Source organism: Scardinius erythrophthalmus (assembly GCF_964197995.2).
Source record: "Scardinius erythrophthalmus genome assembly, chromosome: 20".
NCBI lineage: Eukaryota > Metazoa > Chordata > Actinopteri > Cypriniformes > Leuciscidae > Scardinius > Scardinius erythrophthalmus.
The window spans coordinates 4,935,109-4,951,676 of NC_138240.1; the positions used below are offsets into that span (position 1 = coordinate 4,935,109).

Here is a 16,568-nt window from a genome sequence, read left to right on the forward strand (position 1 = left end):
ATGAATCAGCAAAGTGATGTGGTTCTAAATGTCTTATTGATCCTGAGTTGACTGACAGGCACAGGGATTCTGACTGGTCATGTTATTGTAACACGAGGAAGCCCTAATCTATAGACATCTCCCAACAGACCCGCACATCTCTAACCACAAGCATCCTATTTTATCTTTGTTCCAAAACATAGGCAGCATTTTAAGGCTTTGTCTGATGCTAAGTGTTTTGCAAGGTATAGGCCACATGATTGCTGCCTACTTTGAACAATTTTCACTCAGAAATTGCTAGTAAATTTCACAAATAGTTACGAAGTAGAAAGACTGAAATAGTATTTTCTTGTAAAATATTCTCCAATCGTTAAGTAAGAGATCTTCCTCAGAAAAAAGGTATAGTCATTAAAAAAGTCATTAAAGGTATAGCGGAGGATCTTTCAGAATTTTAGATAAGACCCGCCCTCTCCACTTTTTGAAAAGTTTGATTGATTCACCAGAATGATTGACAATTAGGAGGACCAATAGTATAGGTGATCCACCCGGAAGTAAAAAATCCTCCGCTATACCTTTAAATACTGAAAGATGAATAGATGAATTTGACTATTCCACACAGTATTTGTGATGTTATTATCATTCATACCTTTCAAAAGTTTGGGGCCGGTAAGATTTTTAAATGTTTTTGAAAGAAGTCTCTTTTGCAAAAATGCAGTAAAAACAGTAATATTGTGTATATGTTATTATGTGATGCAAAGCTGAATTTTCGGCATCATTACTCAAGTCTTCACATGATCTTTCAGAAATCATTCTAATATGCAGATTTACTGCTCAAAAAACATTTCTTATTATTATCATTGTTGAAAACAGTTGTGCTGCTTAATATATTTGTGGAAACCCTGATACATTTTTTTTTCATGATTCGTTAATGAATAGACAGCGTTTATAGAAATACATATGTTTTATAACAACATCAAAGTCTTTAGCCTACTGTCTTTAATGTAAAGCATCCTTTATGAATAAAAGTATGGAAAAAATAAAATTAAAATACAAATAAAAGATCGAACTGAGAAGGAAGCCACATGGTTTGAATACACTCTCCTGACTTCACGCTGAGTGAAAAGCCAGTGAATATGTGTCTGACAAGCTGAAAAGTGTATCATCATTCAAATAAGAGTGTTTCTGTGTTTTGTGTAGTGTACACATCAATCTGAATTGTGAAGGTGTATCTGCCATCCCGAGATCAGACCCACGGGGTGGAGATTTCTGCAGAGGTTGTCAAATGTGAGTCCGCTGTGCCTCAGTGCCTAGACAGCAATACCTCCAGCGTACCAGAGCTCGTATTTTACAGGCCTCTTGCCACCGTTTAGGAGAAGAATTTGACCTTGGTCCTAATGTGTGAATATCTGCAACAGCCACTTCCTTACAGTGCAGGTGCAGGGTTCATCATGTTTGCTCTCCGTTTCCTGATTTCACGCTCAAAGTTTGACCCTAGAACGTTTCCCTTTGGTTTTAGCCATGTTGGCACTTTCTTTCAGGTGTGATCTTAACTAATTAACTGCTCATTAACATATTGCTAAACAGTTGTATAGATTTACTGGGGACTTTGATTTTTGATTGGAAATCTTTCAAGTCGGTTGTTATTGAAATGCAAACGGCTGCAGTCAATAGGCTCAATCTGGCTCTGAATGTCTTCAAAGTGGTGGTGTTAGGGAGGCTGGTGAGGCTGATGTTTTATTGAATCATGGGTAATTCAGATTATGCTTACAGACCTCCATCACAGGTGCTTCCCATTTGAGGTTCTTAAAGGGATAGTTCACCAAAAAAGGGAAATTCTGTCATCATTTATTCACCCTAATATCGTTTCAAAAGATGTATGCCTTTTAGAGGCACCTCCCGATCTGATCCGATTCCAAAATGATTGTTGATCTACATTTTTTTCTTATTCATTTATTGATTGATTGAGTTAATCGACTGTCAATGATATTTTAGTTTTATTAATTTGATTAAATTAATTTAATTTGTTAATTATAGTTTAATATTTTGTCATTTTTTTTAAATATTGCTATTTATGTTTAATTTATTTCAGTTTTAGTTTTTATTTATTTCCATTTAATAATAGTTCTTCTACTTAAAAACTTATTTTAGTTTATTGCCAAGTAGGCCTGTCACGATAACAAATTTTGCTGGACGATAAATTGTCCAAGAAATTATCGCGATAAACGATAATATTGTCGTTCTGAGACCATTTTCATTTCATATAATTATAATGGCATAATAATGCAGGTACACCTTTTCAACGATCTATAAACTTTTATTTCTAAAGAATATTAAACATTGAAAACGGAAAACATTTTAAATATCCCAAAAAATGAACAAAACAACCAAAAACAATGAAAGCAATGGACTCTTAGTGTCTGTTAACAAAATAAATGTCTGTTAATAAATAAAATGAAACAAAATTGCACTTCAAAAAATATTAAACATTAGGCTTTAGACATTATTAAATAGTGATACATTCCATAACAGGCAAAACTGACAGTTAGGACCTTTGTAAACAAATAAAAAAAAGCCTCAACAAGCCATATCGCACAATTTTGCACTGTTACTCCTGTTACTTTGTCCTCCTGTTACTTTGTCAAGTGATTGTGTACTGTCGGGAAGACGGAGACGCACTTTATTGCGTGTATGCTACGCACTGAAAATACTTGGTTAGGATTAGGGGTGAGGAGTGCGTGCGTATTACACGCCATAAAGAGCGTATCATATGCACGCAAAAACTATTTTTGGCGTATAAATGGCACGAGAAATAACATTCGTGGTATAGATACGCATTTTCATGTGATCGGGCTCGCTGTCGCAACTCACAACTAGCGTCTTCTCTCTCTCCCGGCAGTAGCCGCAAACACTCCCGCCGGCGCTTTCCCATACAAAGACCATGTGACTGAGCGCCGCGGCGCCGCCTTCTCACACAAAGACCATGCAACTGACAACAAGAGGGTTCACTCCTCCTATACGCTAAAGAACCGAGCGAGAGTGGTCATCCAGTCTCTTTGGTAGAGAGAGAGAGACGAGGAAAACAAACAAGCATGCAAATGGAATTATCGCGGCCGGAAAAATTATCGAGCTCGTTTTTTTTTTATCGTGCGATTAATCGACTTATCGACTATCGCGACAGGCCTATTGCCAAGGCAATATTTCAAATTTTTATTTAGTATAAACTATATAAACTAATATTTATATTTTATTTTATTTCAGCTTTATTTAAATTAACAGATAATAGTTTTAGTAATAGTTTTAGTTAACAATAATAACCCTTCTTTGAATATCACATTTATTTATGCATTTTTTTATTACATAATTATAACTGCTTTTCAATATAGCATCAAAACTACACTACAAGCAAATATAAAATTATAAAGAAACACATTTCAAGCAATAATCAAAATTGAATCGGAATCGTTGAAGACAGAATCGTGATAATCGGTTTTTTTTTTCTCCCACTCTTAGTTTATTTTGTACAAAACAAAATACTATATTTTTGAAGAAGATCTGAGCTGCGACAATGAAAGCATTTTGTGACCAGGGCCAGTCAAAAAGCTCCAAAAAAAAGACTAAAAAGTGGCATAAATGTCCTAAACATCTTAACATTTGTTTTTTCATATAGATTAGGAATAACATGAGGGTGAAGACAAAAATGGAGGTGAATTATTGCTTTAATAAACTGCAGCCGAAGCACTTCATGGATTAATCTCAAGTCTCTGAATAGAAGAGCAGAACAGCATATTTTACCCCAGTAGTGTGTCTGTCTCTCCTTTATCCTCATGGCTCTAAAAGCCCCATGTCTGCACTTTATGCCTTCAGGAGAAATGGAGCATGAAAATATCAGTCAGTCAGAAGTAAACTTCTCTAAAGAGAAGATGCTTGTATGAAGCGTATTTCAGCAGTGCTTTATTTTTGATGACATTCAATTTGTAGTATGAGCATGCATTGCTAGTAATCATTAAAACTCATGCGTTTGGCTGTACAGGAGGAATTTTTCTGTTTAGATGTCTCAGTGACATTGTGGCTTGATTGACTTCAGGCTTTGTGCCATTAAATGGAAATATTTCTCTCTCTCTCTGTCTGCAATGGAAAAAGACCTTATGAAAAATATTTAGATTCTTTTTGAATAGAAATTTAAGATTGACTGAATGACTGAGGAAGCACTATTATTTATCGTGGCGTTACTATTGATCAAAGGGTTATACATTTGACAAACTCATAAAACTAAAGGGATGGTTCACCCCAAAAATGTTCTCATCCTCAAGTTGTTCCAAACCTGTATAAATTTCTTTGTTCTGCTGAACACAAAGGAAGATATTTGGAAGAATGTTTGTAACCAAGCAGATACCATTTGCAAAATTGGCATGCCAAGTTAGCCTCTTTTCCCTAGCCATGATCATAACCATAATCCATATTCTCCTCTTTCGCTTCCTCCTCTTTTTTTCAGTGCACATAAAAACCACAATTGGCTAGTGCGATTCATCTTGATCTATTGTTTACCACTAGCGCATGCTGATGATGTTTTATTAATCTATACTAACTTGTGTCGTGGCCTATGATTCAATGAGTGTCATCATCGTAAGTTAAGTTTAATAAGTTTATTAGATCCATGTTATACAGTGTTATTTGCAAAGATCTTATTGGATTGCCGAAATTGCACAGTCTGTAGCAGACATAAGGCAAATCATTTCACTCAGTGGCCATCTTTAAATCGCTTCTCGGACAGCTATTCTAGTCATACGAGTGCAGCTCTCATCTCTTTGAATGGGGAAACATCAAATTGTCCAAAGATATTCACCAAGATCACAATTACATTTCATATTTGAAATCGCCAATGAAATCTGACAACAACTGTCTTTTAAATGCTCAAATCATAACAAAAAACTGCATTTTTCAGGCTGGACCAGCCAATGTACACGTTTGATCATAAGCGCGCATCTCAGAACACTAGAGGCAGCTTTAGTGACAAAATTACCTTATCAATTGGTGATTGGCTCTTTTATTTAGAAGACTTATTCGCCATATTGTGCGTTGCAATTTCTCCCATTCATAGTAATATGAGTGCACTGTCTTTGTATATCTAGTCTTTTGTACTAAAATAACAAAATAATGACCAAAACACAAAATCAGAACTAATTGAAAATATTCATAAATATTAATAAAATCTACAATATCACTCAATTATATGCCTACTTAAAAGAGCACTTTAGCAACCATAGTATAGTTCTGCTATTTGCAACAAAAGAAGACAATTACTAAAAAAAAAAAAAAAAATTCAAAGGCAGATATCATGTTTATCTGCCCTTCAAGTTGACGTGTTTTGGATGGGCCTGTTCTTTTGATACATATTTAATCCGTCCCGACTCAAATGGGCTTGTAGGTCACAGCACACATCCCTTTCCCATACAGGACCGTTTCAGAGCACATGGGAAAAACAACATGCGCTGCAAATCCAAAACTGCGGCTAGGATAACTCTGGTTTCTCCTTCGCTAGACTTTCTTCACCTTTAAGTAATTTTGCTGGAGCATGTGGAAGTCATTTCAGCCCCCTGCCTGCACTAGCTGGTATGAGTGTCACCATATGGAAGCAATTAGCTCTTTGTAGGGGGACAGACGGGCTTTTTTTAAAATGGCAACGTCATCTAAACAGCGGGTCTGCCCAACATCTGACCCGTCCGTGCAACTTTAAGAAATTCCGACTCAATTTATTTCCTGTCCACGCTCATTTTAATATCAAACTCCGCTTTTGATCATTTTAATATCAAAGCCCATGCTCAAATCGCATTTTCGTGTGCCTCGTTTGTTGCGTGTTTAAGCTCTGAATTTTGTTATGTCACTAGATCCATCTCAAAATGTGTTACACTGATTGAGCTGAACAGGCAAATATACACAGTCGAGACTGGCACTTTAACACACTGACCTACTTAACACACGATGGCACAACAAGGGCGCAGACCGCTCAACTGCTAACCCAGAAGTCTTTTTACACAGTTTGATGTCATGTTTACATTGTCAGCACAAACATGTGAGTAATTTAAGCCCAAGATTGATGTGGAGTATTTACTTGGACTTATCTCAGGATCTGGACTTTATTGACCCAGAGGTGATTTGTGTGAAAACTTGTTGTACATTTATGCTTTCTGGCATTCAGACACATCACTCAGCCCAACTGTAATCCATTACACCCAGCCGGCTCCATTAAATTAGGCTGAATTGAATTTGCCTGTCTTGTTTTCTTCTCTCCTGTTGGTTCTCTAAGTGTTTGCTGTCTGAGATGATCATGCTAGTAATGATGAGCCTAAGACATGAGGGTACCCACTAACCAGTTAGTTTTTAAATCAACTTTTTGAATGGATCTACTAGCCTTGTATTGAACTTTTTGCATTATTGAAAAATTAATGAAACATTTATTTATTTATTTTTATTAAAAACTAATATTTTTGTCCTGATTAAAATTGGGTTATTTACACTACAATTCAAAGGTTTGGGGTCAGTTAATTTTATTTATTTTTTTTGAAAAGAGATTAATACTTTTATTAATCAAAAGTGACATTAAAGACATTAACAGTGTTAATAAATGCTATTATTCTGAACTTTCTATTCATCTAAGAATCCTGAAAATATTAAGCAGCACAACTGTTTTCAGCAAAATCGCATATTACAAAACGTACCGACCCCAGACTTTTGAACGTGACTGAATCTGTATTTTCTGCATATTAGTGATAAACAATACAAGTCATTATGGCATATAATATGAAACAGTCCGTCTCTCTGGTAAACTGATCATAAATACATTATAATTTTGTATAATTTCCTCATCATTTTGCTGACTCTTTCAAATGTTGTTCTGGGGGGAAAAAACTAGAAAATCATCCTAGAAAATATTTGGATGTTAAATGTTGTTAGGAGATGTATGAACCGGGACAGATATGCTATTTTGGTCTTGAATTTGAATTACTCATGTCACTTACAAGTAACTGTTGTTTCATTTCATTTATTCACATTTTCAACCCTGATCGGAACTCATTGTATTGTCTACAAACACTGCTTTTATATTACAAAGCTCTGGCTATGAAAGAGAGAGAGTGGTGTATTTTAACTCAGAGTTGCAAAAAAAAGCCTAATTTTGGCCAAAATCTACTCAAATGAAACCAATAACAAGACATTAACTTCAGTTATTGGTTGTAATTGATTAAGAACATTAGGCTTGGTTTATTCCCTTTATTCAGATTCTCTGAATCAAAGCAAGTCTGCACTCTCTCTTTCTGTCAGGCCTGTCCACATCCAGTCCGCGGCTCCTAACCAAGAGTCTGTCCCTTGAGCCAGGCCCCTGCCTTGGAGCCCACGAGACCCCGCAGCACCTCTGCTCTGACCCTGGACCCCTGGAACCACAGCACTGCAATGGCACAACTGAGAACGGACCTCAGGATGTCCCGCCTCCACCCCCTAAGACACGCCCACCTTTACCTGGGCCAAAGCCTCAAGGTATGTTCTGTACATTTAAAGGGATAGTTCGCCCAAAAATAAAAATTCTGGCATAATTTACGGTTACACTTTATTTTAAGGTGTCTTTGTTGCAGTGTAATTATACATTTAAGCACTGAGTGATATTAACGACATGTACTTACTATAGGGTTAGGGCAGGATTAGAATTTGGTTGAGGGTTTGTTGCATGTAATTGTGCATAATTTACTGTTGTTACTATGGTAAGTACATGTAACAAGGACACTGTAAAATAAAGCGTTACCTAATTTACTCACCCTCTTGAATAAACCAGCATGAAATCCATGTTGGTACAGGCGGGTTTATGCTGGTTAGAGCTGGTGTAGTGCTGGTCTAGCTGGTGGAGCTCAAAATGAACTGGTGTAGCTGGTCCACCAGCACTCCCATTTCCCATGCTAATCCCAGCATGGAAAACCAGTTCGAACATACAGTGAACAAGGGCCTCTAAAAAGGACAAAATGGCAACTTTTATCATATGCTATATATCAAGTCTTTTGAAGCCATACAATAAATTTATGTGAAGTACAGAAGTAAAGAGGCACATTGGCACATTTGCAAATGAGATTTGAGAGATACACTACCTTTCAAAAGTTAAGGGTCGGGTCGATTTTTTTATATTTTTGAAAGAAGTCTCTTATGCTCAACAAGGCTGCATTTATTTGACCAAAGAAAGACACAATAAAACACTGAAATATTATTCCTGTGATGTAAAGCTGAATTTTTAGCATCATTACTCCAGGCTTCAGTGTCACATGATACTTCAGAAATCATTCTAATATGCTGATTTGATACTCAAGAAACATTTCTGATTACTTTGTGCTGCTTAATATTTTTGTGGAAACTGATCATTTTTTGGGGGATTCTTTGATGAATATAATGTTCAAAAGAACAGCAATTATTTAAAATAGATTTTTTGTAATAATATGAGTCTTTACGGTCACTAGTAAATTAATAAATGTGGTAATAAATTAATAAAAGTATTAATTAAATTTTTTTTTTGAAGGGTAGTTATATGTTTTGTGCATATATAAATATACTTAATTGGGATGACTAATTTTATGTTTACTGTATGACCTCATGATTAATTTATGATATGATATACAATTGTAATGCAATCTAATAAAAGTACTTGTTATTCTACCCGGTTGTTCTAATTTAATATCTGTGTCTTTCTGTGGTGCAGTCATGTGATCGTACAGTCTCACTGTATTGATTTCTGTATTGATTTTGTCTCGTTCAGTGCCCCCGAAACCCCCTCATCTACAGCAGCAGGGCGCTCGACGGCCACGCCCCCCAGACAAGCCCCTCCCTCCCCCGCCCTGCCGCCCACTCCCCGCTGACCCTCGCCAATCACGCGCCACTTTACCCAGAGCAGAGGGAAGCTCCTCCCCCACTTGTGTCCTCTCGCTCATTGAGAAGTTTGAGAGGTAAGAGAACACAACAGTCAAGTGGTTGTCGCTGAAGCCCGTTTTTCGATTATGGTAGATTTATTATTCATAACTACAGTCAAGATTTGATTTGCTGCTCTCAAGTAATGATATCTCCGTTTGTTGATCACAGGTAAACAAGAAGTTAAATCTTTCTTCTCACTGCAAAAAAATATTTTATTAATCAGTATTTTTGTATTGTTTTCCAGTAAAAAAAATTAAACATCCTTAAAAACAAGATGAACTTGAGAAACTGAATTGCATTAGATATTAATAATTTTTCAGAGAATATAGCTATAGGTTATTGTTTTAAGCATAAATCTTTATTATTTATTTACTTTGAAACAAGACAAAATAATTTTTTATGTAGTGCTCACAATGTGATGTGTTTTTTATATATATAGACATATACACATATGTAACAAGACATTTTTTGTGTGCCTTTTTCCAGGGAGCAGATCATCGTGGTTCCAGATATCACCGGCGGAGTGATGTGTACCCCACGGGTCCCGGACCAGCAAGTCGCTCCTGGGTCCTTTAGCCCTCCACCCTCGGAGTTCATCCTGCCCTGCACGTCCCTTCAGGAACCACTAGAGGCGCTGCTGGCCGAGGAGGAGGTCGAGAAAGTAGAAAAAGAGGAGGAAGACGAGGTGGACGAAACCGAGGAGGATGACAGTGAACTTGGGGCGTCCTGCTCAGAAAAGCGGCTCTCTATGGAATCAGGCTACGGTGCCTCTGATAAACTGCTGGACAATATGGAGATGAGGGACCTCACAGCCAACCAATCAGAAATCCCCTCGGAACGCTTGTCCCTCCCACCGTCACAGATGGATGGGAAGCTGGCCAATAGAGACAGCGGTATTGACAGTATCAGCTCGCCCTCACACAGTGAGGAGCTGTGCTTTGTTGGGGATGAGGATCGGGTCGGTCACGAGAGGGAGATCTGCCCGTGCAGCCCAGGGCCCGGGCTTCCATGCGCCTATGCCGAGGGGCCCGGAGGAGAGGGGGCCAGCGGTGTGGAGGGCGGCAGAGACTCGGAGGGAGACAGTGATATGGAAGAGGGCAGCGGTGACGAGAGTGAGATGAACCCAATGGCTCTACAACCTCTGCCTAAAGCTGAACGACAAGACTCATCTGAGGTGAGTAGAAGTGTGTTCTTCAGAGACCGTGAGATTGATCTTACTCTTAGTTACCTCTGTATTACCAAAGACTCATTTACATATGGTTTACATATAATTTACATAAACATATATGCAGTATGTTCTTCAGAGACCATGCCTACCATTAATTTATTGATTAATTTATAAGGTGAGGAAATGATTAAATAAATTATCAAAGATTGATCTAACTCTTGGGTACCTCTGTATTACCAAAGACACATTTACATATAGTTTACATATAATTTACATAAACACATATATGCAGTATACATAAACAGCTTAATTAACTCTAAGTGATAAATACATTTGGTGCATATATATATATATATATATATATATATATATATATACACTTACAATATATTATTATTATATTTCATATATATTTTTATTTAGATTTTATTACACTAATGTTCAAAAGTTTGTGGTCAGATTTAAAAAAAAAGAGATTAAACAGATGAATACTTTTATTCAGCAAGGATGCATTGAATTAATCAAAACTGACATTTATATTGTAGCAAAAAATTCTATTTAAAATGAACTTTTTTATACATTAAAAAAATACTAGGAAAAATGTATCACTATACATTATATTCAAATAGAAAATAGCTATTTTAAATTAATGTATTTTTGCAGCCTTGGTGAGGCTATTTTGCCTATTGTGTGTGTGTGTGTATATATATATATATATATATATATATATATATATATATATATATATATATATATATATATATATATATATACATACACACACACACGCATTCATTTTAAAGTTCTTACTATTAAAAGCACACACGTCAGTCCATCTTGTTGTCACGGGTGTGTCCAAACTGTCATCATTCAGCCAACATGTTCTGGTTTTCCAGCTGTCGTTCCAGCAGCGGGTGTTTAACATTGCTAATGAGCTGCTGCATACGGAGAAGGCGTACGTGTCCAGACTGCACCTCCTGGACCAGGTGTTCTGCGCCCAGCTGATGGAGGAAGCCCGAGCTCGCAGCTCCTTCCCCTGCGAGGTGGTCATGGGCATCTTCTCCAACATCTGCTCCATCTACTGCTTCCACCAGCAGTTCCTGCTGCCCGCGCTGGAGAAACGCATGGAGGAATGGTGAGAAAGACAGAAATGGTCTGTGAGACTGATTTTACTATGGTTAAGAGGTAATGTTACCCCCTAACTAATGTTTTATCTTGCCGTGAAGTCAAGACAAATTTATTTGTATACACATTGCAGCTTTACAGAAATTCATGATGTTAATGTTTATTCCAGTCACATTTAGCAGATTAGAGCTGAGGGATAATGCAGTTGTATTTTGCCACGATACAAGCAATCATGCAGTTAAGATTTGCTATATATTATACACTACTCAGCCAAAAATAAGTCATTGTTTGGATTTAAATAGGCAAATGGTTAAGAGTCAATGATATGATCATTATTGCAGAGATTATTTTGCTTCTGGCATGTTATATGTTTGGCAACAGTTCTTCTAACTCTAATTGAAGGAGTGTGTAGCTTTTCATTTCTTAAACAAACATGTAGGAAGACACATCATGGCCATATTACATGATGACAATGTCAAGATCAAGCTCAAATTGTGAAAGAAAGGTTGTGAGAAGCATGAAGAATCATTTTCTCCTGACAAACTCATTGAAAGTCTTTGGGATGTGCTGGAGGAGACTTTACAGAGTGATGGACTCTTGTATTGTCAATACAACATCTTGATCAAAAATTGATGCACCTCTTAATAAAAAAATAAATGCTGTGATGTTATTTCCATCAAGAGGTGCATACATTTTTGGTAGATTTTTTTGAGTGAATTAAAAAAATCAGGCATTTGAGATTTAACATATAGTATGTATTGCTTTATATAAGTGTCCTGCATGTATGAGGATATAAAGAGCTGGGCGATAATATGGTTACATAAAAATATGTTAATGCTCTATATATTAATAGTAACCCCAGTAAAAATGATATTATTTTTGATAAGCCTAATTATATTTCAGACCTGGCTCATTAATAGAGTATTAAAGGTCCCGTTCTATGCCCCTTTTCACAAGATGTAAAATAAGTCTCTGATGTCCCCAGAGTGTGTATGTGAAGTTTGAGCTCAAAATACCCAACAGATCATTTTTTACAGCATGTTTAAATTGACATTTTTTGGGGCTCAGAAAAACGAGCCGTTTCAGTGTGTCCCCTTTAAATGCAAATGAGGTGCTGCTGGACGACCCAGGGGGCGGAGCTTCATGAGCTCGTGCTCAGTCTGTCAGGAAAAATTCATCTCACGGAATGATGATAATATCAGAAACTCTCAGTAACGGCGTTCATTTCGAGTCGGACAATAATGCCTACAGAGTCAGAGTGCTGTATAGAGATGAAACAGGTATGGTTTAGTAGTTTAATTACGGTTATTATAACGTATTTGTCATCTGCTTGTAGGCTATGTATCCATTATTTATTAACAGCCTACAAGTCTGCTGTCTGAATGATGATCAAACATGTACTGATGAGTTTAATAAAGTTTATTGTACATCACACAAAAGATGAAGCGTCAGTTTTACTTCAGAAAATCACCGTAAGAGCTGAGTAAACACAGTAGCCTAAGTTATAAGAAGTGCGCAAGCAGCCAGTAGAGTTGAGGGAGCATTCCTGTGGGCGGAGGTTAGTCAAGAAACGGTTCTGGTGATGTCACTAATGAAGGAAGTAGAGGGGTGTAGTCCAATCGAGCCGTTTTATGTAGTCAACTTCTGTTAAATAAAATATCTCGCTTGGCATTGAACTTTGAGCTTTATAATTTTACATATATTATTTATGCTCTAACAGCAACATTACACACTAACTAAAGTTTGAAACATGGAATCGCATGCAACGGGACCTTTAAACTGATGTGTTGTCAAAGTGGTTGACTATTTTACAATGGTTTTTACAGTAGCTCATGCAATCAGATTTTAGAGATGGAACTATCATTTTTCTTTTTGACAACTAGAAAAGTTTGGATGTATTCTGAATTCAGAATTTAAGCAGATAGAAGCCACATATGTGTTTTCACAGAGTAAACTTCTGCCCCTGTCCCCTCAGGGATCTGAACCCCCGCATCGGGGACATCCTGCAGAAACTGGCACCTTTCCTGAAGATGTATGGCGAGTATGTGAAAAACTTTGACAGGGCCATGGAGCTAGTGAACACCTGGATGCAGCGCTCCTCTCAGTTCAAAGCCATCATCCACAACATCCAGGTATCAGAGTGGGAACTTTAAATGCTTTGTGATTTGCTAAGGATGCAATGGTCTGTAATAAGAAAAAGCAGCGATATATATGAGGGAGGCAGGACTGTCGTGATTGGTCTATCAACTGACAGATGTGGTGTAATTGGGCAAAATTCAAATTGTGATAATGTCACGGCAGAGATTGTTTGCTATTAACAGTTATATTCCGTATAAATTTTAAGTCCAGACAAGTAGTTGAGGGTTGGTTTGTAGGGAAGGACTACACACCTGCGCACATATATTAAAACATGCATACCTAAAACTATAGGTAAATATCAGGTGTGTATCATTTAACAAATATTATGTGAAATACAATAAATGTGACCTATTTATATAGACTGAACTCGTAATACGCATGTGCACGCCATCAGCGTTCTCACAGGTTCGAGTTTAAGTTTGCGCAGAAATAACTTAAAGAACCGGAAGTTGCAAACTACTTTTCTCCAGTGTTGTGACGTATTTCCCAGTGAAACGGAATATTGAACAGAGGGCAGGGTTTTACTCTAGCGCTTCTCCTCTCCATCTCTGCTCATAACAGACTAACGGTTTGAGGGGAGTGGTTAAGCGTTTCCCAAACCAAGCCGTCAAGTCTACGTCATCAGGGAAGGTCCTCCAATGCAGAGGGGAGGGGCATTTTCAGATTTTGATTAAAGATTACGAAGCCAAAAAATTTTTTTGTGTGGATGAATTGTTCACCACAAAATGATCAATTTAGGCAAACAAAGTAAGTATGGTCAATTTTGATTTCATGTGGACTTTAATAACTAATAATCGATGTGACGGAAGTGAATCAATCAAACTAACTTTAGCTGGACAATAACTTTATTCTAGAGCTGCTATAAAGCCAAAACAATCTCTGTTACTTTAATTTCCTATTATCACTGTAAAGCCACAATCTACATTGTTAAAAGCGCTGTATAAATGAAGATGACTTGACTTGACTAATTGGTGCTTCCAGGATTGGTCACGCCTGAGGCGTTTCCCATAGTGAGATATCGAACGAGTCTTTGAAAGAGAACATTCAAATCATGCATAAATATTTGAAGTATAACATCTGCATGAGTTACTCTCCTCGGTTGAACACAAAAGAAGATATTGAATAGAATGTTGGTAACCAGACAGTTGATGGTAGGCATTGACTTCCATAGTATTTTTTTCCTACTATAAAAGTGAGTGGCTACCGTCAACTGTTTGGTTACCAACATTCTTCAAAATATCTTCTTTTATGTTCAACCGAGGAGAAAAATTATGAAAAAAAATAATAATTTTGTGTGAACTATTCCTTTAACATAAGCTTTTTGTAATGGACTTTTGAGTAGCATATCTAAAATGCTACTACTAGAGTTTAAAACAGAGCGAATATATTGAATAGATTTTCTGAATTGATTTCAAGTGTAGAAGTGTGAAACGACAATTGGAGCTGGAATAAAATTTCTCTTAAAAATTCAAATTGTGATAATGTCACGGCAGAGATTGTCTGCTATTAACAGTCAGATGTGGTGAGTGCTGTTGACGATCACACTCTCTGATGAAATGTGTGAAAACCCCCTCACCGTTATAATGAGTGTTAATTGCACGCAACCCTGCATAATTCACACCCGACGACTGAATGAACAGAGTGTGTGTTAGTCATACAGTGATCTCATCCTCCAGGTGCACTCCACCAAATCCACCTTCACAGTCTGAGACAAGAGCGTTCGTGTTAAAAATAACGAGAGCGCTCCCACGGCTCCGCGGTGATTGAGTGCGTCAGATAAAAGAGTGAATCGCTGTGGGTGCGGGATTGTTTTTGGGGAGTTGTAGGTTATGGTGAATACTAATGGCGCCCCAATCAGGCCTGGTGCTGCACTTCAAACGTCTCTGGTTGCCACTGTGTGGAGAATATCAAGAGTGTGCGAGGCCCAGTGCCTGAGATCACAGGACTGCTGTAAGGAGATCAGGCATGTCATGGGCTCCATCACGCAAGGCTTACACTACCAGTGAATTATCTTGTTTGTGTTCGGCAATGCTTTGGGAGTTTGCCTTATTGTTAAAGACAACATGAAACCAAATTCATTCAATACATTTAACTTGTTGAAACATGATGTATTTCAGAGTGAAACTAAATATTCATTGGGAAATAATCTAGGCGGAGACAAGCAAGATTTGATTGCATTGTGAAAAGTAAAATGTTTTAAAATATTACGCAGGAATTTGAGCAAACCTTTAATTTTAATATTAAACATTGAGAAAAGCAATATTACAGGCTAGTAACCACATAGTAACATGGTAACATACTATATATATATATATATATATATTTTTTTTTTATATAATACTGTATATTTGAACAAAAGTTTATGAAAACAAGTTTTTATATATATAAATGAAAAACTTGCTTTCATGAGCTTTCATTAAAATATATAATATATTAAAACACACACACACACACACACACACACATATATATATATACTGTATATATTATTTAAAAAAATACCGTAATAATACAAAAAGTAAAGATGCTTGTATATATATTTTAATATATAGTATATATATATATATATAATATATTTTAATGAAAACTAGTTTTCTTTTATTTTTATATATTACATATTAACATTATATATATATATATATATATATATATATACACTTTAGTAATATGAATAATATATCTTGTATTTTAATATGTATTTGAATGAGAGCTTTTCTTTATAATTATGTGCACATATGAATTGTGCAAAATAAGTGTGTAAATAGAATCTTGATTCATGTTGGCTTTATGGTCTCAGTCTTTGTGTAAAATGCTCTGCATTTGTGTGTGGGAATGGATCGGTGCATATTTTCTTTTTAGTCATCGTATTCTTTTGGGTGTGTTTTGCAGAAAGAGGAGATGTGTGGGAATCTTACCCTACAGCACCACATGTTGGAGCCTGTGCAGAGGATCCCTCGCTACGAGCTCCTGCTCAAAGACTATCTGCACCGCCTGCCAGAAGACGCGGACGACTTCAAAGACGCTCAGAGTGAGTGCAGAACGGCAGAACGCTGAAACGGGCCTTATCTCCTCCACTGACCACAGCAGCCCGCTTTCTGTTTCATTTCAACTGTTCGTGCATGTGCCTGGAAATATTTCAGGCAAAAGACTCATGCAAGCTTAACAGACCAAGATAAAAGGCAAAATGGAAAAATGACACCTTGTGAATATCAAGACC

At 36.8% G+C, this 16,568-nt stretch overlaps 1 protein-coding gene across 2 annotated transcripts in view; it reads left to right on the plus strand.

The window, feature by feature from the left end:
• fgd1 (FYVE, RhoGEF and PH domain containing 1) overlaps window positions 1-16,568 on the plus strand; it is a 46,421-nt gene that overhangs the window by 23,734 nt on the left and 6,119 nt on the right. The window contains exons 2-7 of one of the 2 annotated variants that reach the window (XM_081350027.1): window positions 7,297-7,509; window positions 8,768-8,954; window positions 9,406-10,093; window positions 10,984-11,222; window positions 13,188-13,344; window positions 16,241-16,379. In XM_081350027.1, coding sequence (XP_081206153.1) covers window positions 7,297-7,509; window positions 8,768-8,954; window positions 9,406-10,093; window positions 10,984-11,222; window positions 13,188-13,344; window positions 16,241-16,379 — 1,623 coding nt within the window. The remainder of the gene's footprint in view (window positions 1-7,296; window positions 7,510-8,767; window positions 8,955-9,405; window positions 10,094-10,983; window positions 11,223-13,187; window positions 13,345-16,240; window positions 16,380-16,568) is intronic. The other variant, XM_081350028.1, reaches the window with a different exon arrangement.